The sequence below is a fragment of the Hirundo rustica genome, chromosome 3, assembly GCF_015227805.2.
Source record: "Hirundo rustica isolate bHirRus1 chromosome 3, bHirRus1.pri.v3, whole genome shotgun sequence".
NCBI lineage: Eukaryota > Metazoa > Chordata > Aves > Passeriformes > Hirundinidae > Hirundo > Hirundo rustica.
The window spans coordinates 50,666,636-50,693,092 of NC_053452.1; the positions used below are offsets into that span (position 1 = coordinate 50,666,636).

At 38.3% G+C, this 26,457-nt stretch overlaps 1 protein-coding gene across 3 annotated transcripts in view; it reads left to right on the forward strand.

The window, feature by feature from the left end:
- Positions 1 to 1,950: 1,950 nt before the first annotated feature.
- PDE7B (phosphodiesterase 7B) overlaps positions 1,951 to 26,457 on the forward strand; it is a 170,908-nt gene continuing 146,401 nt past the window's right edge. For 2 of the 3 annotated variants that reach the window (XM_040057708.2, XM_040057709.2), the window contains exons 1-2: positions 1,951 to 2,018; positions 2,182 to 2,296. In XM_040057708.2, coding sequence (XP_039913642.1) covers positions 2,276 to 2,296 — 21 coding nt within the window. In that variant the 5' untranslated portion in view covers positions 1,951 to 2,018; positions 2,182 to 2,275. Of the gene's footprint in view, positions 2,297 to 26,457 lie in introns of all 3 variants that reach the window. The other variant, XM_040057710.2, reaches the window with a different exon arrangement.

Consider the following 26,457-nt stretch of genomic DNA (forward strand, 5'->3'; position numbering starts at 1 on the left):
GCTGAGGTGTTTTTTTCTTTGCTAGGTGGAGCCCATTTTTTCTCATCAGTCCTTCCCACCCCATCATGGAAGTGCATGACTATGCTGAGGTAACCAAGATATTCCTTCGCATTCCCACCCTTACTTGCATCTCCTCGTGCAGGTGTTAAGATAGATTCTTTGTCCAAGTAGAAACTGCAATCAGAAGTGCTTCCAGGCCTCTCTATCTTTTCACCAAAGAAACCTCTACATCACAGAACCCACAGTGACCACTCACTGCAACCAAATGACCACTCACTTGGTTGCAGGAGGCTGAAGTAACCTCTAATTTATTTAGGAGAGAGACAAGACCTAGGACTTTGTGCAAAACTGGAACGTAATAAAATGTAATGTAATGTTGCTAACGAGATTGATCCTAAAATGCAAAACCAAGAAAATAATCAGACTGAAATGGACATTTTAAAATCTCCTACTCTTACATCTGTACTCCACAGTAGGATCACCTGTGTAAAAACTGTTCATGATTAATAGCTGACTAACCATACTTTTAAAAACAGCCAGTGACAAGACATTGCATATACTGTTCTCTAAGTACAGTCAGTGAACTTAACATGCTCTGATTAATTTTTTAAATCTCTACCTTGTTTAATACTTTTTATTATGTCATTCTAGCATTTACATCCCCATAACCCTTAGCATTTGTTTGTGAAGATGACTGCATTAGCAGTGATAACACAGACATATTTTTCAGTAAGCCAAAATCATTAAATATTTTGGCCTCTCTGGAGCTGCATTTTGGTACAATCAATTGGTGTTCATGGGGAAGTTCCTATGACTTCAACTGTATTCGTACACGTTCTGTGGAGCACTGAGAAATTTCTTTCTCAAAAGCTTTCTGCCTACCCAGTTTTAAAAGCACTTCTCTGTGTTTTAAAATGAAATGTGAGACTAAGACATTTTAGAAATTAATGGTGCCTCATAGACTGAGACCTTTGAGACGATTCCCTAGAAGAACAAATTGATAAAATTAGAATGATCCTGATAACAAAACAGTTACTGTTGTCAACTGACCTCCTATCAATTATCTTTTTTGCCCATGCTAATTGACCTTGTTTGTTTCTCGAAGCCTCAGCAGCGTGGTTTCTCCACTGTCAGCGGTGTGGTTACACTGAAAGCCAGGCTCTACCTTCCTCTTGCCTTTTGATGTGGACTTTGGTACAAAATAAGAGGCTGTGCGGTGGTCCACAGCAGAGCTCACAGGTGAGCACAGCTCGGCTGTCATCTGCTGCTGGAAGGAAGAGTCCTTTGCCCAGAGCAGCCCCCAAGGGTGGTGGCAGCGTCCGTGACTCGGATGGGGTAAGGAAAGCAGTTCGCTAATCTTTCATCAGTCACCAGGAGCAGCGTAGCTCTTGCTGACTGATAAAAGGATGTGTACAGTAGTCTCAGTCTTATCTCCTTCGCCAGGTTTACACTGGTGTGACACCGCTGAACTTAGACAAGCAGTTCCTGATTTACTGCAGGGCGAGGGCAGAATCAGGTCTGATTTTGCACCACAACCCGTAGAGATAACCCGGCTCTCCCTGGAAAACATCTCTCGTACGTTTAACAATACTTCAACACAGGTGAGCATATTTATAGCCTTTCCCCATGTTGTGAGGGTATTTCGGATCTTTCTGGTACCTCTGGACAAGAAATCTTTCTGAGCTGAATCCAGGACAGATAAATCACGACTCCGGTTTCTTTCGCCGAGGGTAGCCTGCCTAAAACGCTGCCACATTCCTCCCATAGTAGTCGTTTAAAATTAATAGCACATGCAGAGGAAAAACTAAACCCTTTGACGTCACTCCCGAGATGAGGAAACATAAACAGCAAAGGCTTCTCGGCGGCGCTGGCAGCAGGGCCGGGATTGGTCTGCGCTGCGCGCCCGCGGCTCCGGCAGCGCCTCCCCGCCCGGCCTGCGCCGCCCGCCGCGGGCAGCGCTCTGCCGCAGCCCAGCGCGCCGGCCCGCGCTCGCCTCCCCAGCCCTCCTGCCTCTTAAGGTGGTTTTATTGCCCGGCTTGGGGGGACTTGGGGAGCTGTGCTTGCCTTTTTTTTCTTTTTTTTTTTTTTTTTTTTCTCCCCCCCCCCCTTTAATTTTTTTTTTTTTAATTATTATTTTTGTTTGCTGTCGTTACTTATTTCTATTCCCAATCCTGGATGCAGTTACTGGATTCTGCAGTACAAGTCTTCATGAACAAGCTGCACCGCTTAGAGATTTCACGGCATTCAAAGGTCACAGAACTGCCACTATGGTTAAATGTCTTGTTTAATGGTTGAGGTATGTACAGCAAACCTAAAAGAGGCAGCATGATTATTTTTTGAAGGGGAACTAAAATTGTGAGGGGGAGAGGGAGATAATACTATTATTTAGTGGAAAAGATTTTTATTGGTGATTGTTACTACAGCAACCGTTTTTTGAATTTCCTCCCTTTTTCTCTTTATTCAAACTAGACGAAAATTTTAACTTATGTTGGTGATTTAACCATTTGATGGTTACAGAAGATTGCAAAAAGAATCTCTTGCGGTAGTCCTTTCTGATCCCACTGGGGAAAGTGTGATTGATTTTTCTATATGTTTTCCTATGGCTCTGTGGCAGGAGAGGAGACCTGGGACTTGCCTGGCTTAGATGAAGGGAGAGGAAAACAGAAACTTGTTCCTATCCTGAGAGGGCTGTGAGTTTTTCTCAGAGTTAGAGTAGAGGGAGGAAGAGTTGGAAATAAACAGGTCAAGCAGAAAAGAATATCGGCCTCATTTTTAGGAGTACATGTGCTGGGGTTTTTTGGTTTTTGCTTTTTTAATACATGCTTATATTACTTTACTTAGTTTGGGTTCAGAAGTTCAAAATTAGGAAGCAGCCTGAGCTTTGACTAAGAAACAGATCCCCACTGGGAGAGGGGAGAGCTGGTCATCTTATATCAACACCAGTTTTCATACAGCTTTTGCTACCTAAATAGAGAGAAGTGGAAATTTGCTCGGGAGTTGAAGTGATGTAACCTGGCATCTGTTTGATAGCATATAGCTTCAATTCATATTTGAGCCACTGTTCTGCTGTGAATGAGTATTGCAGCATCACAGTGGGCAGTGTGTGCTGCAGTAAATGAGAGCAACTGCTACCATCAAACTAACATTGTTTTCAAGAGTGTGATTCTAAATTATGAGAGGAAGAGCCACTTGTCAGAGCTTGTGTGTGTATATGTGTGTGTGTGTGTGTGTGTGTGTGTGTGTGTGTGTACAAAGGGTCTTAAAAATAACTCCAGCCAACACAGGAGATTTCTGTTGTTAATTGGATCGATATACAGGTATGTTCAATGACCAGCAGTCTTCATATTTTTCCAATTTGTGGAAAGAGACTTTTTATAGTTCAGCTTGAAGTATTGTTGTAGATGTAAATCCTCAGCAATTTCAAAATATTTCAGTTTAACTTTAAAAATTATACCTGAAAAACCAATTCCTCTAACCAGGAACTGAACATGAGCACACCTATCTCCTGCAGTGCATAACCCCATTGGGTTAAAAAAAATTAACTACACTAGGCTGAAGCATGCTAGCTTAAGGACTGCAAAAATATTAGCTCTCAAATGCAGAGGATGTGCTATGTGCTGTGAATGGACAATTGCTATTCTGCAGTGCCTAGTGGGAAAACAAGGACTTTGTGTATTGCAAATGCATAACTGCAGCTCCTCCATTTCCTTTGCTGTATCTTCACTCATGACTGCAGAAACAAAGAGGTTTGTCACAGATAAGCTCTTTAGTGCCCCATCTCTTTGAAGATGTTGGAAGATATTTTCTCATATCATCCAACAACCCAAAGTCAAGCTTAGTTGGATGAACTGTTATTCTGTAATCTCCATGTCATTCTCTCCTCCTCGGCCCTCCTCAAATTCTTACTATGTGAACTGCCAGCTGTTTTCAAAAACTAAATTACTACTTCTCTAGGCTCATGTTCAGAAAGGCTAATATAGGCTGGTTAGAGGTTTGTAAATTAACTAAGAATGTGTCTCAGCATATGGAGACTATAACCTGTTTTGTAAGGAAAAACCCTGTAACCGTATAAGTATATTCAAGTTTTTAAAAGACAATCTGTAAGATATTTGCTTATAACAATCTCTGAGAATTAAACTGTTGACTTTCTTGGATAAACAACTTTTAGAGAAGCTTTGTTTTTAAGCTCTGTATCTACATGTTGCTGCATCTCTGATCCATAGCAATCACTGGTGGTGGTACTAATAGAAAATATGGTAAGTGGACCTCAGCTGAGGAAGTGACTTTTGCTGGTTTAGTAAGAAAAGTTTATCTGCAGTGTTTCCTCTGAACAATCTCAATTCAACATCTAGAAAAAATACAATTTAAGGTTGGCCTCTCTGCAGTGGATGAAACACTTACTGACTGATTTGCACTCTCATTGTCTCAAAAAAATTGTGTATTGCAGAATTTTCATGGGCTATGAATGGCTGCTTCTCCTGAGTTCATGTCCATAGGGTGGACAGGAGTTGTCACCAGTGAAGTTCCAGTGATCCCCTCAGAGCAAGGCGCACTCTGCTGAGCCTAATCCAATATACTGCAGATCACTTTATAAAATTGTAAAATGTTTAATTGTGTAAAATAGTATATAAAAATATCATTATGACAGGAGCTCCCCTTTCTCCCTGTTTATGTCCTTTTCCCTTCTGAAACTGAGCCCTCTGCTCGTCCTTACCAGATCTCTAGGTAAGTCATGGTAGCAGACTTCCAGTGTCTTCACTACAAGTATGTATACTGAGACATTTGATCGTATGTAATTCCTTTTCTCTCATCACACAGTCCTTCTACCAACAGCTAAAGCATATTTCAATGAGAAATGGACTGAAAATTGGTATTCTATGACACATATATGGTTTTCCTGTAATTTTTCAATCTCAGGCAAAAAACTGCTCTTGTACTGGTAGTTTCCTCTATAGGAGCTGTATGAAACAAAAATGCCAGCTACTAACCAAGGCATTACTGTCAACAGAGCAAAACCGGACACATCTCTATTTATATCATAAAGAAATATTTGAGATTGAATCTCTCCTCAAATCAAGGTAGATATGTGGCCAAAAGCTCTTGATGAGATTGGTTCTGATTTCTGGTCTAGAAGAAGAAGCAGGTTATTTGGTGCAGCCAGGAAGGTATCCCGTGTAAATGGGAATTCTTAGCTACTCAGTGTTGTTCATCCTCACATTGTTACTCCATTTTCATGCCTTAAATTCTTACAACATTCCATATGCTTGTCACAGGGTGAAAGTGAAAGAGATAGCTGTGGTCCTACTAGCTGCCAGAACAAAATTAAGTCTTTTGTAATGAAACGATGGTTCAGTATTCCTCCTCTCACATCCATATTGGGTAGAAGATGTTTACTATGGAAATTGGTCTTTCTTGTTCCTCAGCCAGCAAGCTGGCTTACTCTTGCAGGGACATCAGCTCTTGCACTTCCAGTGAAACATTGGCTTCGTCTCTAGTGTGAAATTTGCACTTTTCAGTGGCAAACTTCAGGGTGTAGAATTGATGTTATTTGGAGTTTATACCCTGATGACACTGGGACACAGATGCAGCCCAAGTGTACGAAAGAAGTTCAGAAGTTCCGATGCTTTTTCTCTCTCTGGCCACCACAAGGTGCATCAGTTTTGGCACCTAAAGATGAATATTGCTGAGAAGATGGGTCACAGTGCCAGGCACCACATATGCAATCAAATGAGGCTAGAAACCTTTTGTGTTTCACAGTAAATGAGTAAAAACCAAATAACATACCTTCTGGCTGTAGCAGCAGTTTTTCAAATCTAAAGTATTAGCTTTGTATAAATACTAGAGAGATAGAATGCTTTTTTTTTTTTTTTTAAATTTAAGACCTTTTGTTTAATTAATAGAATTTGAAAATGAAAAGTCAACTTCTGCAAGGTTTTCTTTGCAAAAAGAATTCTTCTGTATCATCCTAGAAAAGGTGGAGAATTGTTAAAATTAATTTTTACTACTATTCTTACTACAGTGCCATTCCAAAAAAAAAAAAAAAACCTGCATTAGAAAACAATAATTGAGGCTCTGAACACTGTTGTTTCTGTTATCCTGTAACAGACTGTGGGATTCAGAAGATATATTGCAAGGGTTCACAGTGCTTAGGTCTGGGCTAGTGATAGCTATCTGTTTTAAAGCCTCCAGTTTTAAAGTGGAAAATTAATAAATCAGAGACAGGTCAGATAGGACGGAGTGTATTTCCAGAGGCCAGACTTCAGTGACAAAACTGTAAGTGAAAAGTCTGTGACAGAGACAGTTCTCAAAAAGCAGCAGTTCAGTGAATTAAGCATTTCTTTTGCACACATTTAATGGCATGGAATCATCATAGATGCAGTAATTTTAATACACATTTGTCACTTGTTCTGTTCTTCAAAAAGTAGAAAGTCTAGGGCTATCATTTAAGTATGTAAACAGTGTCAAATGAGAGAAACTAAACTAATGAAAGAGTCCTATTGAGTTGTATTATTTTATTCTGTTCTTTCTTTTTATTCTTTTTTCCAGCAGGAGTTGTGAGTGAGGATGGGTAAGAACTCAGTTTAGATACTTATTTAAGTCACATAGTCTTGTGGTGGCATATGATATTCTCCTGCTAGCTTGCTGTCCAGCCAAATAAGACATCCGGGTTGCCTGGATGGATAAACATAGCTGATGACCTCCTCCTCTTAATAGGTGTGCATGAACAGTTAGGATTCTTCCAGTCACACACAGAGACAGACAGATTTGTTACATTTTAGTTAAAGAAGAATTGCCCGCAGACACAAGGTGCAAGATTTACTTTTCTTTGAGCAGGTTATTTTTTAAAAAGTAGAAACAAGTATTTAGAAGGAAACAGTTGCAGAGGTGCTCCCCCCCACCCCCCTTTTTTTTTTTTTTTTTTTTTTTTTTTTTTTTTTTTTACTGCAGCTGGTAGATTTTTATTAGTTACCCACAAAAATTTCTGGTATGAGAAAACTCACCAACTAGTATCTCACTATGGTGTGTGTTAATGCTGGCAGTATAAAGTTTTGAAAAGAGGAGCAAAGAATCTCCTGTCAAATTAAGTTTAGCTAATTGTCACAGTGGCATAAAAACACACTTTCAGGGCAACTGCTGTCAGGACCTGTGTACAGTTTTCTGCATGGTTGTTGACAGCAGAGCCTATGATACAAACCCCTCTGTATGTAGGAAAGGTGTTTTGAACAGGATGGTCCTCACCTTGCAAAGAATAAAGCATGAGGTAGGCATGTTTTGACTGAATATGCAGCAGCTCAAGAATGGCTTAGAGAAATATACATCTGTAAAAATGAAATTAGGAAGCATCAACTTGACTGGAAAACTCCCAGAGGATGGTATTGATCTTCTTTGTGATCAGTTCTGCCACCGTTGGCAATTGCCCTTTATTACTTCTGAAAGAAAGGATATGTATGCTCATCTTCTTATTCCTTCTCTGTCCCCCTACACAACTTAGCACACTTCCAACAGAGCATGCAAAGACTGGCTGGGATCTGGGGCTTGTCCTAATACAAGGTGTCAGAGTTACCATCATCAAGTGTGCAAGGGTTCATCCCTTGGTAAAAGAGGTGTGGATCCCCAGGGGGCTGCTGTGCAAACAAACACATATTGACCTGAAACGCCTCAGTACTTTCTCAAAAATTCAGCTGTCATCCAAAGGGTGTAGCTATTTTCCCCTTTGTGTACAGTGATCTGGGTATAGAGTGACAGCTGGGACCTCTGCTTACACTGCCCCAGAGGACATAATCTGCTCCGTATTTCTGTAGAGGAACACGTATGCAGCTGCATGCTGAAGTACACTAAAGATGGGCAACACCTGATATTTGGTTTTGCCTTTTCCTTAACTTACCCCTTGGCTTTAAACCTCTGAGAATGTTAGACAGAGTGAGGACTTGGTGCATACCAGGCTGCCAGGGTGGAGGAGAAGACCTCACATAGACACCCAGAGAGAGATGAAAACAGATGTGAGACGCCTTCATGGAGAAAGCACACTTCTGGCTTTGTGTTAACTGAAAACCATGTTGAAACTGACCATTTTCTAGGGTTCTTTCTGTTTCAAAATGCTGGAATATGACTTAGCTCTGTCTGACTTATGCAGAGTAACTTTTGTTTTACACACTGCCATAACATCTGAGTATCTATTAATAACAATGTTCAAGTAGCATCAGAATGGCCATCATAAATGTAATTAGGCAGTGTATCTCCAGTTTAATCAGTATGGTCATTAGAAGACTGTAGGACAGCCAGGAAAACAATAATTAGACCTGATTAATAAGGAATAACTTGCACACATCAGTGAAGAGAGGAGCTTTCCAAGTTCAGGGCTTGGGAGGAGAGCAAGTAGCATTTTGCTTTAGTGGATCTGAGAACACTTATTTAAAAACGCTTGAAAATGCTCTTACAATACTAAATTAAATTCTCTCGTTAGGAAAAAAAAAAAAAAACAAACCAAAAAAAAACCAACCACATTTTTCTTGAGCAAACTGTAAGTATCAGCTAGAAAGATACAACTGGAATGTATTTCTTCACCAAGCAAATTCCTCCAGTGCACAGTTGGTTTGTTTTACTAGGACTGCTTTGAAAAGCAGAACAACTAAAAGGAAAAAAAAAACAAGACTCAAATTGGAGTGCTGTACGAATGTGTAAAATGTCATGATTCCACTGAGTTTAATAGGACTCCATCAATTTATACCTGTGAAAGATCAGATGCACTGAGCTTTCAGGACTAAAATTAATTCCTTCTCTTCAATGGTTAGATCAAATTTTGGGTTCATTAACCTTGCATCATACCCGTTTCATACCAGTTTTCCAGAACTTCCTTGGCACTGTGGTACAACAGAGCTGCTTTTCTGGTTCCACAGAAGCTGTGATTTTTTCTTTTCCTTCTGTCACACTCTAACCAACACACCCCCCCCCCCCCCCCCGCCCCCTTCTCTCCTTTCCTTTCTCACACAAAATAAATGTTTACAAGATTTTATTTGAAATCAGATCCCTACATTTAACTTTTAGTTTATGTACTAGCATCTGTAAAACTATGTATTTGTAATTCAGAAGGGGCTGATGTTGCTTGTTTTCAGAGCAGACTATGATCTGTTTTACTTACATGGCTATGTAAGTAATATTTTTAAAAGCTGAGGAATAACAGGAAAATAGTAATTTTGTTTAGGAACCAACACGTACTGTGCTGTATCACAAGAAAATTTTCATGCAGTAGGATTGTAACATCCTGTCTCTTTGATCCATGAAACTATAACTATAGCAATCCTATCCACTACCAAAGTATAACCTCTGTAATAGTACGGTAACAAACACCAGTGCAACATGAGAACATTGAAGGAAGTTCATCCTATATATCATCATCAAGGCAGGTAGAAATGGCCAGGCATTCTAAAAAGCTAAAATTCACTTTAGTCTCTAAATGAAATAGCTGGACCTGAAAAATTGCTGTGTGTTAGAGGTTGCCCGGGAAATGTTTTCCCTTTCTACCTCAGATAGACAGAAGCAGCCAAGAGCCTGCTGTTAGTGCTTTCAAGAAGGTGTGGAAGAAAAGATACCAGCTCCTTTTCTGCTTCTGTCAGCTTTCTTGCGTTGGACTACCACTGCAGTGTCCCCAAAGTGTCTTCATGGGGCCTCATAGAGGCAACCCACAGTCCACTGCCCCACCTTTAGCCCCAGAGTGGAACTCGAGCTTCTACGCTGCTGAAGGAGCACATAAAGGTGGTTTCGGGCAGGCATTTACCTGCAGCTCCAGAAGTTCTGTCCTGAACACAAGAAACTTTTCTGATGGGTGTTCTCTTCAAATGAGCACCACCTTCTGAACAACTTTTTGTACCAACGAATAGTTGTTTTTTTTAAAAAAAAAGCTCAGATATATTTTACAGAGAGGGAAAAATCTCACTGCTACTGGAGAATGTCCATCTAGCCTGTGAGGACTGAGGGGTGCAGGGTCACTGGTTTGGGTGCCTGCTTGTGGGCAGAGGTGAGTGATTGATGGTTGGACTTACATGATCTACAAGGTCTCTTCCAACTCTGGTGATGCTGTGAAGTTCTGGTGACCATCCAGTGATCATTTTGAATTGTCTGTTTAGATTTTATTGTATAGCACCTGAATTGAAAGCTCAGAAATCACTGAAGCCTTTAATTTACAAATGTTTCAAGAATCCTCTCCTCACTCTCCTACCAATAGACTTAGTTCTACTTCTGCTTTTTATTTTCAAAATAAGTGGGGGAAAAAATCAGCAATCCATCCTTTATTTATAGGATCCCTATTGTGCTGAATAGATTATTTCTGCATGAAGATTTGCTTGTAGAGTTCACTTTTTTTTTTAAACTGGGAAACACATTTGCTTTAAAAAGAGGTTTTCATATGCACTACAGGTATATTATTATTCTTCTCATCCTTCCTCAAATTCAGCACTTCAGGGCTTCTCTATCAGAGCAAAGGAGTATGGGATTCTGATTGGGTTTTTATTTTTTGCTTAAACACCATAGCAAACATTGTTTTAAATACAATAATATGACAAAGGGAAGATTATAATGTTTTAATATTTAACATGTTTTAATATGTCAGCTGATCAGAAAGCCTCTTTGGGGGCAATGTCTCAGTTATCTGGACCACCTAGTAGGCTACTGCAGCTTGATCTCAGTACCTTGGAATTTTTAAATTATTAGTCACAATTTTAGATCATCACTTGGATAGTAATTTTTTAAAAATTTGATTGTGTTTACTACTAATGTGAACAAGCTGGAGCTGATTTCTGCTATTTTCTAAATATTAGAAATGTGAAAATTCTTTCACATTTCCCCCCAAAAAATTAAGTTAAATCATTCAATGTCAATTTGTGCTTGGCATTGCACCTTTTTATGATAGCTGATAAAAATTAGTTTGCCAATAAGAAAATAAATTTCTAAAATGTCTCAAAAAGTCCTGATGTTTAAGATGTTGAAAATAATCAGCAGAGAGGTCTCAGCACTTTCTATCCACACTTTAATTGTCATTTGTTGGCAAGACTTTGACAGTTGAACTTCTTCAGCTCTCAATTCAGGAGAATTTCAGAAGCCTCTGAGCGAATTCCTCAGTTTCTAGAGACATTTTCTGAAATACAATGTTAAAAGGGCATTTCTCCTTTGTGAGTCTGCAACCTTTATTTTCTCCTGAGAACACTTGTCTTAAAATGATATTTTCACCACACCGATTTATAAGTTCTGGCACGGAAAATAGTGCTCTTTCTCCTAGTAGCAGACAGAAAATTAGTCACAATCTGATGTTAACCACTTCTTCATTACCTAAACTGTTTTACACTTTATTAAGTTCCACACAAGCAAATCTAATGCCTTTGAACCAGGGAGTTCCTGTCCGTGTTGCAGGTATACAAGACATTAATTAATTTATGAAGTAAAAAGAGTAAGTCAGTCTCTGTAGCAAACTGGCATCCAAATTGTGATACCACTGAGTTCTGCAGAGAAGTGCCACTTGAGTGCAGTAGAGAGAAAAAAATGGATTAGCTAATTTACATTAAAACATCAAATATGAATAACGCTGTTGGTAGAGTGGCTCTTGTGGTCCTTCTTGGGAAAGGAGATTCAACATATTTTACCCTCATATTTGACACAACACATATTTGTCTGCACTGGCAACAAATAAAGTGCAATGTAGAGAACGATAGGGTGTTTCTGAGATATAGGATTAATAGCGGATTTCAGTGGCACACAGAACAGAAAAGCTTCGATGAAGAGTCAGCCCACCATCAGATGTTTTTAACTAAGTCACCAGTGGTGCTATAATTTTGGTCCCTTAAATTGCCCTCGCTGCTTTTCAGAGTCCAGTACTTGCTGAGCACACAGGTTTTTTACTAATTTATGTCCCTCTGCAACTTGCCCATGAACCTCTGGCAGTTCCTGCAGTTCCTCGCAGCTGGAAGAGGAGCTCATGGAATCACGGAATGGGTCAGGTTGGAAGGGACCACAGCGGTCATCTGATCCAACCTCCTGGCTCAAGCAGGGTCATCCTAGAGCACATGGCACAGGATTATATCCACACAGTTCTTGGATATCTCTGGTGTGGGAGACTCCACAGTCTCTCTGGGCAATGTGTTCTAGTGTGCATTGGAAAGTCAGTTATGTAAAAGAAATGGCCTTAGTTTTAACCCAGGCAGATACGAAATTGTGTCAGCCTAAGTTGTGACATTTCCATATATAGTATAAGAAATTACAAGGTTTTTTTCATGTTTCATGCATGTAATGGCATCCACTGTTCTCAGAGTCTAGTATAAAAAACTGTGTTCATGAAAACCCTCATACAGACAGAGGATGTTTCTGAACACGCTGAATAAAGCCAAAATTAGGTATTTTTTAAGAGAGGCTTTATCATTATTAGTTTTACAAATAGAGCCATAGAAAGAGTTTTAGTTTGACTTGGTAACCCCAACACTTGCACTTTAAATGAAGATTCTTTGAATGGCCAGATTCAGAATTTTCAAACTTACTCACTTCTTTAAAATATTTCGGGGAGCTCATTTTGAAAAATATGACCCTTCTGTCCGTATTTTATATTACATTCACAGCAGCTGCTTGCTACTTCTAAAAAATTATCTTATTACATTTAGGGGTAAAGAATCTTTTATCTAGCTTATTTTTTTTTTAATTGAAATATCAAAGGAAAAATAATCTTTTTTCCTCTGATTGTGAAGCATTGCAAGGATACCATCCTTCTGACCTGTGAGCAGAGTTACAGGCAGTCAATGCGCTGTGCTGCGGGCAGGCTTTGGAGGAAGGTATAGCCTCATCTGTCAGAAGACGTCAGAAGCATTTCTGATTGCGACTGATAAGAGAGTGAAAGAGAGAAAGGCAAGCAGATATGGTCTCAGAGACTCTGTATCCCAAACAGGAATGTGATATCATGTTCAGACTCATACCAAATGAAATGCTAGCCTAGGAAAAATTGCATTGAGCTAAGAGATTATTTAAGGCTCATGCTCTACGTTGCAAAGTGTGTTGCAGTGGCAGCAGAGTATGAAAATATTGTATGTAAAATGTAAGTCAGATCAGTACGAGTCATTTAAGTGAGACACCTGTATTCCCCACAGGTAGAAATGCAGATGTATTAAAGATTACTTTCTGGAAATGGCCTCTCTGCATAAATCTTTTAAAAGCTGGAGATTCAAGCTTTTGTCATTCCACATTTCCCAATTCAGAAAATACTATTTCATTAACTCAGAGATAATTTAGTGTTTAAGTACAATACTTATGCTTTCTATTCTTTGTCTGTGAATCTAGTTATTTGACTGCAGAACCATCAAACATTTGTTTAAGCAGTTTATGTTGACAGGGTTTTCTACTATGGAAATTTGCCCTTTCATAAAATAAATAATTTGTTATGGCAAATTGCTCTGTGTAGTAGGGGTTGGGAGTTCTTGAACTCCCAAGGAATGAATTAATGTATCTATTTGATTTTTACTAATTAAAAGAATAAAAATGAAGTGTTCAGTTCACCTACCATATGCACCCTGAGTACAAACTGTACCCATCTCCCTCTGAACTCAAAGCACAGACTTGTTTCAGCAGGCAGGGTGGAGACCTCACATTCCCTGGAGCTCTGTTTCCCGTAGGCACCCCCACAGGAGAGAATGCCAAACTGCGTGATCCCACAGCTCTGGTAAGAGTGCAGCTTTCCTCAGCATCACTGGGCACAGCAGAATCTCCCACAGAGAATTTGTTGTCTCTGACCCAGAGGCCCCAGCTCTTCTTCCCCTTGTGCAGGCAGGGTGGGGGCAGATAGGGAGCGAAAGAGTGGAGGAGGAAGTAATAGGAAAGGGTGGATACAGAGGATCATGGGGGGGAAATCGCACTGTATCTTGCTATCATAATCATCTGTAATAATGCGCCTTTCTCTATCTGATACTGACTCTAAAATTGCTGATATTAAGTCAATGTCATCACTGCTATGAAGTTGCTGATATTAAGTCTGTAGCAGCGCTGTTTCGCCTTGTTTCCATCAAGGCTTGATCTTTTGACCCCCCCAGTATTTTCACACAAGCTGTTCATTAAAAAGTTAATCTGTTTAACATCAGGGTTCTCAGGAGCTTGGGTCCAGCTTTACACAGATTTCTTTATGGTGATGGGCTGAATGTCTATGGTGACATAAAGGATGTTTCCCGCATCAGGATAAAAACTGTATAGGAAACATCTCTGTGAAATTTTAAAATGAGCTGCTAAGAAACTGAGGATTATCATATTCCTTAACGCTTCCCTTTCCAAGTGCAAGAAATATTTCAAAGAAATCACCACATGTTTAAAAGAGAGTAATTGAGACTACAAATCAAATATAACAGATACCACAGTCCTAGTTTATACAGTACTGGAAAGTATTCACCCTTGAGGATGAGTGACAAAACAGTGAAAAACCTGAGAAGATTGTTGGAAATGTAAAGTTTTGCCCTTTAGGAACAAGAAACAATGAAGATCACTATTTATTGACTCCAGAATATTTTTTAACCTCAGTGGTTCACCCTGTGACATCCTATTACATGCAATTATCTGGACTGTTCTCACAGTCTTTGAGAATTTGTTATGGCAATTTTATTTGACACGTGAAATAAAAGTCATTATGACATTACCTGCAAATAATGTGTTTCACAAGAGCAATAATATGCTCTTTTTTTTTTTTTTTTTCATATGGAGAACTGTGATTTTAAATACTTTGAATGTTTTAGATCTTTAACTGTGTGTTTAATTATGAGAATAGCTTTGCATCTAGGAGTGTTTAAATACTAAGGAAGTGCCAATGTCTCTGCAGGTCTTGACAATACCACTGCACAGTACCAACAATTGATTTCTCAATCACTAAATCATTTTTCGAAAGTCTGTATGATATTTAGGCAATGGTTGCTTTGGAAAACTGGCAGAATATATCTGTGGATTTGAAGTATTTCTACATCCTTCTAAATTTTATATTGGTATGAAAGATTTCAACTATTAATTGTTTGTGAGTTATTAAATACAGATATGAAAGAGAAATTAGGATCTAACACAAGCTCATAAGGTGAAAGATCATGTCTGTGACTGGGTACCTAAGCTATCAAGGTATTCTGAAAAACTGCATGGTACAGAAAACTTGTTAGATGTAAATTCTCTTCTTATACATGGAAGAAGAAAACTGCTTGGCTTCGTGGTAATCTTCCATGTATGGAAGAGAGCTATGTCACATAAAGAAATTAGTATTGTTTCCAGTTTTAGGATTCAGCTTATATCTGAGTCTAATGAGAAGAAAAATCCTGCTCTCCTATTTTATCAACCAAGCCTTGCTGGTTTATATGTTTTAAGTAAATTCTGTGTTAATATTCTGGCAGCTAATCTCTACTGCATTTTACTTTGAAGAGCCAAATACCTAACACTTTCTGGGATTACAAAGCCTTTGCCATATCTCCAAACAAGTATTTATGCATAAATAAATGAATTTGGCAGAATTATGAATTTGGCAGATACCTTCTTGTCACTAGCACATCAGCAAATCAGACTATGCCCTTGCCTAGATTTCAGATTGCTAATCATTCTGAAGAAATCAGTTCAAATTTAAAATAAACTTGCCTAAAGGCACCTGAAATTATTGTGTCTAATGAAATAAGCCCTAGGAACTATAGTAGTTGTTCGGAAATTGTCTCTTGGTTCTCACTTAAAAGTTGTATATTCCTCTCTCTCGGTTGCTGTAGTCATTTTGTGCTTAATCCTCTGATGGCATCTTTCCCTTTAAATGATTGCCCTTTGCATCTTCTTGGCACCAGGTTTATTTTCAGCAAGCTGTACTCAGAGTGCTGGCAGCCGTCCCAGGGAAGCTGCTCTGCCTCAGTGGCATTTGGTACATGGGAATTCCAGAGTAAGGAATGGGCAAAGGTTACCACGTGTTTTACATCACTTTGTGAAACATCAAACTAGACTATTAGTGTTTGACAACAAACAATGCACAAGGCCTCTAGGCATTGTGGTCTGTCTAATTCTTTATTTTCCTTTTCCTTGTACCTCTACTCATACCAGCCACTTTGGAATATTACCTGTGCATTTTTCTTGTAACATCACCCCATGTTGCTCGAAGTTCTGATAAAAGACAAAGTTTGACACAGAATAATTTAAATGCTAGGAAATAGTTTAACTCCTAAGAAACAAATAATTTGCTTAATGAGACTTGGATAGTTGTACTCTCAGGCTTCTCCTGGCCTTTGCTGTTTTAATACTTTAAGGGTCTGATTTCGGCCTGGAAGTTACTCTCGCTGTATGTTCCGAAGGCAGACAAGCAGCAGCTTTCTTTGCACAGCAAAACTTGTTGCTCTTCATAATCCGAAATATCCTATCAAGAATCAACAAATGCATAGATTAAAAATACACATGATTATATATTTAGCATATATGTTCCTAAAGAGAAAAGTCAGATCAGTTCCCATAATTCCATTTCATAGCGAAGTTCTAGTTGTACTTCTGCCTGACGGAAGTTTATCCCACAGACCTGTTTGGCTGTGCCTTCTGCAGGCTCTTGAAAATTTGGTTGGTGAATCAAGTGTGCTGCCTGTTTTGCCTGCCTCCAGAGCATTTCTTGATGCCTGGTCTGCCTGGCTGTGCCTCACGGTGTGGGTGGCAGGTCACCAAAATCACCAAATGGTGCCATTGGTGACCTTTGCCCTCGCTGGCTGCTCCTGGGGTCTGCTCTGCCCATCACACGGGCGGCTGAGGTGTGATGTGCCAGGGTGTGTCACTGTTCCTTATCATCTGTGTATGCCTAGTGTCATTGAGAGGTTTTTTGGGTTTCTCCTCATGTGACAGGTCCTGTACTAGTGAGTTACAGTGGTCAGTCGAAGAACATTGTTTGCTGAGTAATGTCAGAGATTAACATTCACTAAAATGAGGATGGAGAAAGGAATAAATAAATTAAAGGGCAGGGGTGAATACAGAAAAACTGAAGTGGACTATTAATTCAGAGTGTACTGGTGATTCATCTTAGCTCAAGCTCACTAGGATTTGACTCAGACTTGGTCCTCTGATACTGATCCTTAATATTTACATGTAGAAAATAACAGGCCACAGTCTTAATTTTCTTTGTTTTACATAAGGAAAAAAATTATATGCTCCTTTCTTTGAAATTATTTTCTTCCCTAAAATATAAGGTTTTCTAAAAATTGTATGAAGCTATCTGTAGGAAGATTTATAGCAACATAAAAATACTGTAATTTAAAATGTATATTTATTCAAGTCAATATTATGATTAACTAGGCTAGCCTTCCAGACCTACTTAAGAGATCTCCTTATTAAATCTTTATAAATGGATTTGTTACTTACAGAAGAAGATAATTTAGAATGCAAATGGGAATTTTTACATGAATGAGCTGAGAATAACTCTTGTAAAAACAAACAGCACTAGGCACAGGTTCAATACTAAGAGAAAAAAGTTACTGATCCATAATATCTTTTAAAGTACAACATATTGGGAGTCTAAAGTGCTGATTTTCAGGAACAGAATAAGAACAACCTACAAAAATCAGATATAATAATAACAACATATCATCTTGTTACCTCTGGTTTTCTGTATGCATCATAGCCATGTCAAATTAGCATTTCCCGTAGCTATTTGGGAACACTCTCTTAATTTCAATGCAAGTGTTACATGACCACATGACAGTTTGTTAAAAGACCAATCAACAGGAGCCATCTATTGCAAAGCCAAGGGGCTTCCCTGTGCTATTCAGAATCCGCAGAGAGTGCTTTCTTCTTGCTTCCTTTGATTCATTATTTTTAAGGTGTAGAAGCTGTTCTTAATGTGAACAAACTTTTGGGTTGTATTTTTTTTTTAAATATAGTCTTATTTCAAGTGAAGGATGGACTTGAGAACTAGCAGAAGAGAGTATAAATTCCAAGTAATTCATATCTGAAGGCATGTTTGCTACTGGGAAGGAGTGAGAAGTAAGCTGTAATGCATGTGTGATGTTTGGAAAAATAAGGGCAGTATATCCATATTTGAAAGTATGAATTTGTATTCCACAGGATCAGGAAGAAGTTTTCGACCACCCCTACCAAGATGTGTGGTATCAAGATGTAAAGAGACACTTTCTGTCTTTATGTAAATAAATCAATATGGCCCATTCCTAGAAATCTGATATTTGATTTGGCTTAATTCTGACGTACAGAACTATTTGACAGCTAAACTGACTCTACTCCTCTATCAATATGTAAAATAAAATAACAGATCAATGCTTTTTTAGACCAGAGAATTTTTCCTATTGTGATAAAGCAGATTTTTCTTTTTTAACACCAAATTTTGTCAAAGATTTCTAAATTATTTCACGGCATCACAGCAAAGTCTAGCTTTTCTTTAAAATGCAAAACCAAAGACAGACCTGAATGGAAAGAAGGGAATATTTGTCTTCACTTTTCCCATGTTTTTGCTCCCTATGTATTTACTCATATTGCAGCTATCCAGTTTCCCTCTGCCATCTCAATTGCTCTAGCTGCTGTGTAATCAAGGTGACACAGAGAGAAAGGCACTGCTTTAGTTGCTTAATTGGAAACAAAAGTCAAGTGTAGCAAATGAAAGAGAAGAAGCAATGTAAGCATTCAAAAGTAAGATTTGATATTTGCACAGCTTAATTGTTGCATTAACTGGTATCTAAATTTTTCTATGTTAAAGTGAGCTAATGAAGTCGGAACCTTTTCAGATGGTTTTTTTTTTTTTTTTTTTTCCTTAAGTGATGTAGATATTATCCTTGATATTTACTTCAGAGCAAAAGCACTTTTCCTCTTTTTGGGGAATTCAAACCTCACTTCCACTAGAGGTTATTGTTTTTGATGCATGCTTGCCAAGTTTAACGGGTAGCCTACCTTTGAATCAATCTTAATTTGATCTAAAAAAAAATTTGTGGGCATTCTTCATTCATAGTCCTTAATGACAGCTTCTACTGAGATCCTTAGAGGCTCCCAGTTTATTAACAATCCATAGTGTGAACCCACATCTGGAGCGCTGCATCCAGTTCGGGCTCCGCAGTGTAAGAGACATGAAGTTACTGGAGTGAGCTCAGTGAAGCAGCACGAAGATGAATAAGGACTGGGAGGATCTGCCATGCATGGAGAGGAGGAGAGAGATGGGAGACTGTTCAGCCTGGAGAAGGGAAGGCTTGTCACTTTGTATAGATAGCTGTGTCACTGTGTACGATGGAGCGAGTTGGAGAGAGACAGGCTATGGAGCCGGCGATCTCTGGAGGTCCCTTCCAAACCCAACCATTTAGTGACTCCAAGCACGACACACGTACGGCTGGCAGGGCGCCAAGCCCCACAGCTGTGCTAGCACTGCCAGCAGGCACCGGCTGGAAGTGTAAATGCCAGTAATATCATTCAGGAAGAAGACAGAAAGAACATCCCACCATTAACAAGTTTTCCGTAGCAGAGAGGTCCAAGCTAACAAATGATTTCAAGAAAATGTCATAATTAGCACCTTTGCTTCTTTATCAAAACAATGTAGATAATTTATGTTTCCATTATCTTTCAGAGTATTTTGAGGATATTCTGGATTATGTCTGTTCCTGCTTTTACTAAGCAGGTCAAATTATCTTTCAGAACATTTTATCCATTAATTCACATTCAATAAAGTAACCTTTTGCCACTGGGCATTCTAGGTCATCTATGCTTTAATATTTTTCTGGTACATCCATTAGTATACTATTAGAGTTCAAAAGGAACATGACAGTAAAATTTTGAAATATAACGTGTGCTTTCAGTCAGTATTTATGCTCTCAAAAGATGAATAAGAGTCCCATTTCTTATGATGTTCCAAATAATTGCTACTGCAGGTAATTTGAAGGCCTGATTTTGTTTATGCGTATGTATGTGTGTGTACATGCCCAGGCATTGGTATTTTTATCTCTTCCAAAGACTCTGAAATCCATAGGGAAGCCACATTGTAATTTGCACATAATTTACCTTTACAACTTCTAATTTTTTTGAGCATATCTGCTTGCCTGTCTTTGCTAGATTTATTCAGAAGGGAAAATATTTCTGAACCCACTGATAAATAGCTTGTATTAGAGGGACAGGGTTATGTAAAAGCATGAGCTGCATGCTCTCTGCTCTAAAAGCCTAGTACTGCAAAGGTTTTTTATAACTATTAATGAATCATAATTTATAATTCAGATATTTACATCCCTGAAAATTTCTAGGACTCTCAATCAAAACAAATGGAAATTTGCTACAAGTAAGGCATAAATTCCAAACAGCTCTCAGTTTAAGAACAACCTTGAAAAACCCAGTACTTTGTCCGTATCATCAACAGATAGAGTAGAAATCTGCTTGTGTGTGGCAGCCCTGCCTAAGAATCTACATTTGAAGATGAGAAGCAACATGTCATTCTGTGAATCTGATCTCAAACAGTATATCCCAGGTCCCTCTTTACAGTTATATTTAATTAATATTTTAATTAAAGTGTATCAAATGAATGTAATGAGCTCTGTAATAACTCTCCTGTGAACTACGCCAGGGACAGAATATCACAATAACCATGGGGTACTAGCACAACAGTAGCAACCAAAACTCTGCAGAACTTATTAAATCTCCTGACATGTCCCAGTCTGCCCTGTTTGATTAATACAATCATCCTTGTGGTTCATCTTGATCAAGAAATGGCAAAGAATCTTTCAACAAAATAATTTTCCGGTCCATTAATGTGCAGCTCTGTATCTATTATCTGAATGTAACTGACTTGGATTTCTTCTGTTCTCAAGCAAAAATTATTTTCTTTTAAGAGCCTTTTTCTAAAGCTGATTGCTACACTGTGCTTGTTCCCATTGTTAGGAACCTGTTTAACTTCACTTTAACTAGTGAGCCAAGAAACTTCTTACAAACACAAGAAATTGAGGATCTGAATGCACAACAAATACGACTGTGGAATTTTTCAGAAGGTGGCATTTCAACACTGTGGTATTGTGGCTTAGTCATTTCGGCAGCAATACACTAGAAACATACCTGCCTGAAACCTCTGAAAGGAATCACGTACCTAGGGGATGGACTGACTGCTTAGCTTACTTCTTAAACTTCATTGCAAGGTATAGATAAATTGCATTTGCCGATTCTTGCTGTCAATAATTATCTTGATTTTGGTGTTTAATTTCAGGGGTGTCTTTTGTTTGTAACACTGTTAGAGGATGCAGCCAATTGGAGTGTGTAAACATGGACCTTTCCTGCTTAGAAACCAAAATTGCATTGAGTATAGTGGAAGTGAATGTGTTTCAATTTGTACAGTGTCTGTATGCAGATTTTGCTGAAATTTTAATTTCACGTAGTCACACATTGCAACCTCATACACTGAAACCTGATGATGTAATTATCAGCATCAATTGAGATTTTATTTATATGTTACATGGCTTTCTTATTTCCTATCAAAGTTTTTACAGTGTGTTTTTAGCAAAAGACTACTTGAAACTTCCAAGCATGAATGTATATTCTACTTACAGAATAATTAATAAATCAAAAGGCTGTGTTGTTTGTACAAAGTTCTATGTAAATAGGGTTTTCTGAAATAGTCAACATATTAGTTCGATGCTAGTTTTGTGAAGACTTTGTTTGAAAAACTCACAATGTTCTAAATGTGCTTGTTGATCAAGGCTCTTCACATGTATATATGACAGAATCTGTTTTTCTTCGTTTTTCTGCTGCAAATATTAGTTGTAATAACTCAGTAGCAGCAGGCCTGGAGTTAGATTGGGAAAAGTGAATTCAGTGAATATTTGATGTCTTACTTGACAATAACAGTAAGAGGCTTACTAGTTCTTAATGATCCAGACTTTTAATACTAGAGCTGTAAAAAGCTTTTAAATCTTACATATCATATTTGCGGTCCTTGCATAGCTGTGTTTGTAATATTGAAGAATTTTTAATTGTAATACATTTGTAAACTCTTATTTGACTCCTGGTTAGGCACTGACATGGAGAAATCTGCGTGTGATAAGTATATAGTACAACAGTGTCTCTTTTTTTTGCCAGAAACAGAAGGAGATGGTAATGCTGCAAAACAAACAAAATAATTCCTTAACAAGTAAATGCTTTTTGTAGTTTTCAAGTCAATAATTTTAGTTCATTATTTATTATCTTTTTTTCTTTAGTATAGTGTTCTTATTCTCATCTGCAAAGCTATTTGTGATTTAAGTGCTGATCCAAAGCCCCAAAAAATACATGAGGGAGTCCCTCTTTGACTGCAGTAAACTTTGAATCTCTTGTCTTGTCTGAGCATTTCTCATAGGTTTCTGGTAGGAAAAAAGTGCCTGCTAAGTGTTTATATTGCTTCTTCCTAAGAGTTTTAATTTGTAAATGGCATGTAAATATTGTTCTTTATCGTATTTGCACAACCTAGTATCAGCATTTTATGCAAGGCACACCTGCTTCATTTGCCACATGGGACTGCATTAACAGTGATGGTGGACATGGAGTATTTTTATATTTCTATGTAAAAAAACCGTGCCCACACAAACACAAATGAGCCCTTTACCTATTGTTTGGGCCCAAAGGATCTTACTAGCTTTGTTGTACGTTCTTCTGTTGCTCATGTTTCAATACCACTGTTTGTTTAAAATAAGACTTGCAGAAGGGCAGGAGAAAGGATTTCTGTTGCAATGTCTTGAGTGCTTGACAGTGTCTGAAGTTTTGCATTTATACGCCTTGTAGTTGTACAGTTTTATTTCTTGGAGCTGGACTTTGGTGATCCTCATGGGTCCCTTCCAACTCAGGATACCCTGTGACCAACTAAGATGTGACCAGCCTTAAATAGGAACAAGAACTTTGTCTGGTAGGGGGTCATGGTCTCATATTGTGTCAAAATTAATTATTTCATTCTCTTGTACCTTTGTTTCTGTGTGCTTGAGAGTTCTTTGAGAACATGGATGTTTTATACACTGTTTGTAGTTTACTAGCTACTTAAGAGCTACAGGTCTGATACCCTTATATTATTATGTCTGTTACCCTAGACACTTCAAATGTGAGCAAGTAATGTGGATCCTCTTTCTGTATAACAAATACTTATACAAGGTACATGTTAGCTGCCCATGCTTCCATCTCCTTGGTGTCTTCTTTAGTACTTACAGATTTAATAATTTATCCTCTTTTTGCACTGTATGAAGGCATTCTCCTTTATTTTTAAAATCAAATTTATTATTCACTATTTTTACCTTCATATTTTGTTTGCTAGGCAGGCAAGATTCCTTTGTCTTCCTATTTTTTTTTTTGTTGTTGTGAAATTGTTGTTCTCCTACTTCCTCTTCCATTTAGTAACTATGTGAGTAGTCAATTTTTACCCATCTAACCTGCCTTGTTTCTTTCTGAGACAGGTTATGTTCAAGGGTTCCATCAGTAGTATAAATAATGTGTAAAATATGAATCAAAGCTGAATCCTTCTAAAGTTCAAGAGGCATAATCTTCATGGATGACAAATAATCCTGTTCCCCAAAGCTGAGCATACTCTTCTTGTCTGATTTTCCCAATTTTTAATGCCTGGAATGTAGATTTCCAAATTACTTGTATTAGTTTGATATTTATATGTTAAAACATAATTCTCATTGAGTTCTTACTTGGGCCCTGAGAAAATAACAAATAGAAATTCATAACCCACTTTAAAAAATATGTTTGAGCCATTTGTAAAGCTGATGTTTCTCATCTCAAAATCCCTTTTGGTGCATATTTGCATCTTTATGAAGCAAAGTAAAAATCTATCCCTTAATTAGAAGGCATAACCCAGGAACTCTGTGAGAGCAGCAGGAACCATATGGTGGCTAATCCTCAGCACTGTCACTTACCTGATAAACCAGGTGGAGGTTCAGTGGGAGAAAGTCAGCAGGTTGTAAAGTTATATTTATTGTCAAATACAGACTCAGAAGAGAGTGTGGAGATTTTTTGTTTTAACTTAATTGACAGTTGGGGTTCTTTCCTTTTAAATACTTTGTACAGTCTTGGTTGGGGTTTTGCGGGGGGGGGGTGGTGGTGTGGTGTTGGTGTTTTTTGGTGTTCTGTTTTTGTTTTTTGTTTTGGTTTTGTTGTTGTTGTTTTGTTTTTGTTTGGGGTTTTTTTGTTTGGTTTGGGGATTTTTTTGGTTTTTTTTTTTGGGGGGGGGGGTGTTTTGTTTTTTTTTTTTTAAGCGGAAAAAGGAGAGGTTCCTGCATTTTCTAAGGAAAAGGCTCAAACTTAAGAAAAGTGTTTCTGTTATGGATGCGATACAGCAAGGTAGCAGTATCAAGGTTTCCACTCTAGCCAACAGAATAACTCCTCATCTTGCATGGAAATGACCTTCAGACAAGGCCAAAAGTAATTTTCAGAAGGCTGCAAATATATTTGTTGATAGCAGGATCAAAAATGTACAGGGGCCTCTTGATGCCACAAGGGGAACCTGAAAGTGGACACCTTCAGCTCATAATTCTAGTTTTACTTGCTGCAGCTCACAAAGCAACAGCTGCATCTACATTGCAAAATACCTCCCACACATACATACACACACAGTGTTTGCACACAATACTTATTTTTTTCCTTTAATGTGTGGGAATAAATTAGAATCTAAGGTCTTACTGAGAGAAAGTGTGTGCTGTTTAGTTTAAAGGGCTAAAGATAATACAGCTGCCATACTTTGATCATGCATGCTGCAAATGGAAGAGGGGATCCTGCAGAAAGAACCATTCCAGCAAATCCAGGTAGAGTTTTACTGAAATCTTCCATCTTCATGATTCTTTTCATAAGATTATCTTCTTTCTATGTTGCCTAGTTGTATGCATTAATTTAGAAAAAGACTGCATAATCAGAATTTTGTGCTATGAATGAGTACTAATGCTTGTATATTATCTTTTAAAAAATTTAAACCACACCACCCCCCCCAAAAAAAAAACCCAAAAAACAACTTGCAACCCAAGCTTTGTTCTGAACTTGGAAGTCACAACAATGGGGTCTTGTTTTCTGTCTTTGCCCTGTGAAGAGCTGGTCTAGAAAATTCTCAAGGGAATAGAATTTTCTATTAGTACCTCATTGTATAATCTGGAAACACTTTGAAAATGTATGTTGACATTTTCTCATCAAAGTCATTAGCCAAGTATTTTTTCCAAGAAGGGCTCCAGTCTAATTCACTTTTATTTAATTAGTTCATCCATTGCTGCAGCCTAAGCACCTAATGACTCTAGGGGATGGTTGGACTTTTCACCCTTTGTAGCTATTATACTCAGTGCTGTACTGTACTTACAAGTCAACTGCAGACTCATATCTCACAGGCTACTGTGCTTTTATTTCAGCTAAAGAAATCATTCTTTTCCTCAAACCTGACAGGTTTATTTCTTAAAAAAAAAAAATAAAAATCTGGAGCAGGGGACAAAGTACATGTGGTCTGCAACAGTTCTTGAAGAGCTCTGATAATGTTATTAAAATACTTCCAGCACTAGTAGGATGTTCCCAAAAGTTCTTCTTGTCTGATATTTCTGAAGAAGTAAAGAAACCCCTTAGAAGGAGTGACAGGCAATGTTTCTCCAGATGCCAAGGAAAAGGTCTCCTTGATTTTATTAATGCTGTATGGCTGGTTATGGTAACCTCCAAACAATGTCCATTGTGGATTTAAACTGAGTACAGCTTTATGAGCTCATCCAGCTCAAAGCTGCAAGATGACAGAAGATTACTATTGATTTGCCAGGTCCTGACAAGCATAAAGGATGCAGTTCTGTGGTGCTTGCCTCATTGGAGATTAAACAAACAGAATAAATGCACACCTTTTGACATGTAAGTTAGTGCTTCTGACTGCCCACTGTGTCAATCAATGTGACTGGCAACCTTAAATATACATTAAAGGTACTTTGCTCTTCTCACTTGAAGGAAATGTCAACTTCATTGTTTGTGGCAGAGTAAAGAGTCAGGGAACTCGGACACAGGAACAGAAAGTCAAGTACTGCATATCTCTAAGTGACACAGAGAGACTCAGTAATGAGGTAGACATAGCTCTGTGGAAACAAGAGAAGTTCCTGCACTTTTACACAAGGTAAAGAAATAACAGAACAAGGTGGAATAATCTTGGAACACATGTTTGACAAAGACATCTTTTCTGCTGAAAATCAAGCAGAGAGCTGGAAACAAATTCCTGTGAAAAGATCTTTGTTATATATTGAAACATTTATATCTTGCATTCTTAATTGGAAGACAGATTTAATTGGAAGAGACATTGCAGAATTTGGGTGCTTTTTTTCCGGGTATCTCAGGATATAACACATGGTGCAGCCAAGGGCAGCTTTTTCCCACCAGCCCATCCTTAGCCATGCTGGAGCTGGTTGCCATTAACTGTGCAGGAGAGTGTCTGCTCAACGACAGAGCATCCATACTGCCTGTCATGGTGTGCTCAGCTGCCTATGCCATTAATAGGTACTCAACATATTTTAGCCAAAATCT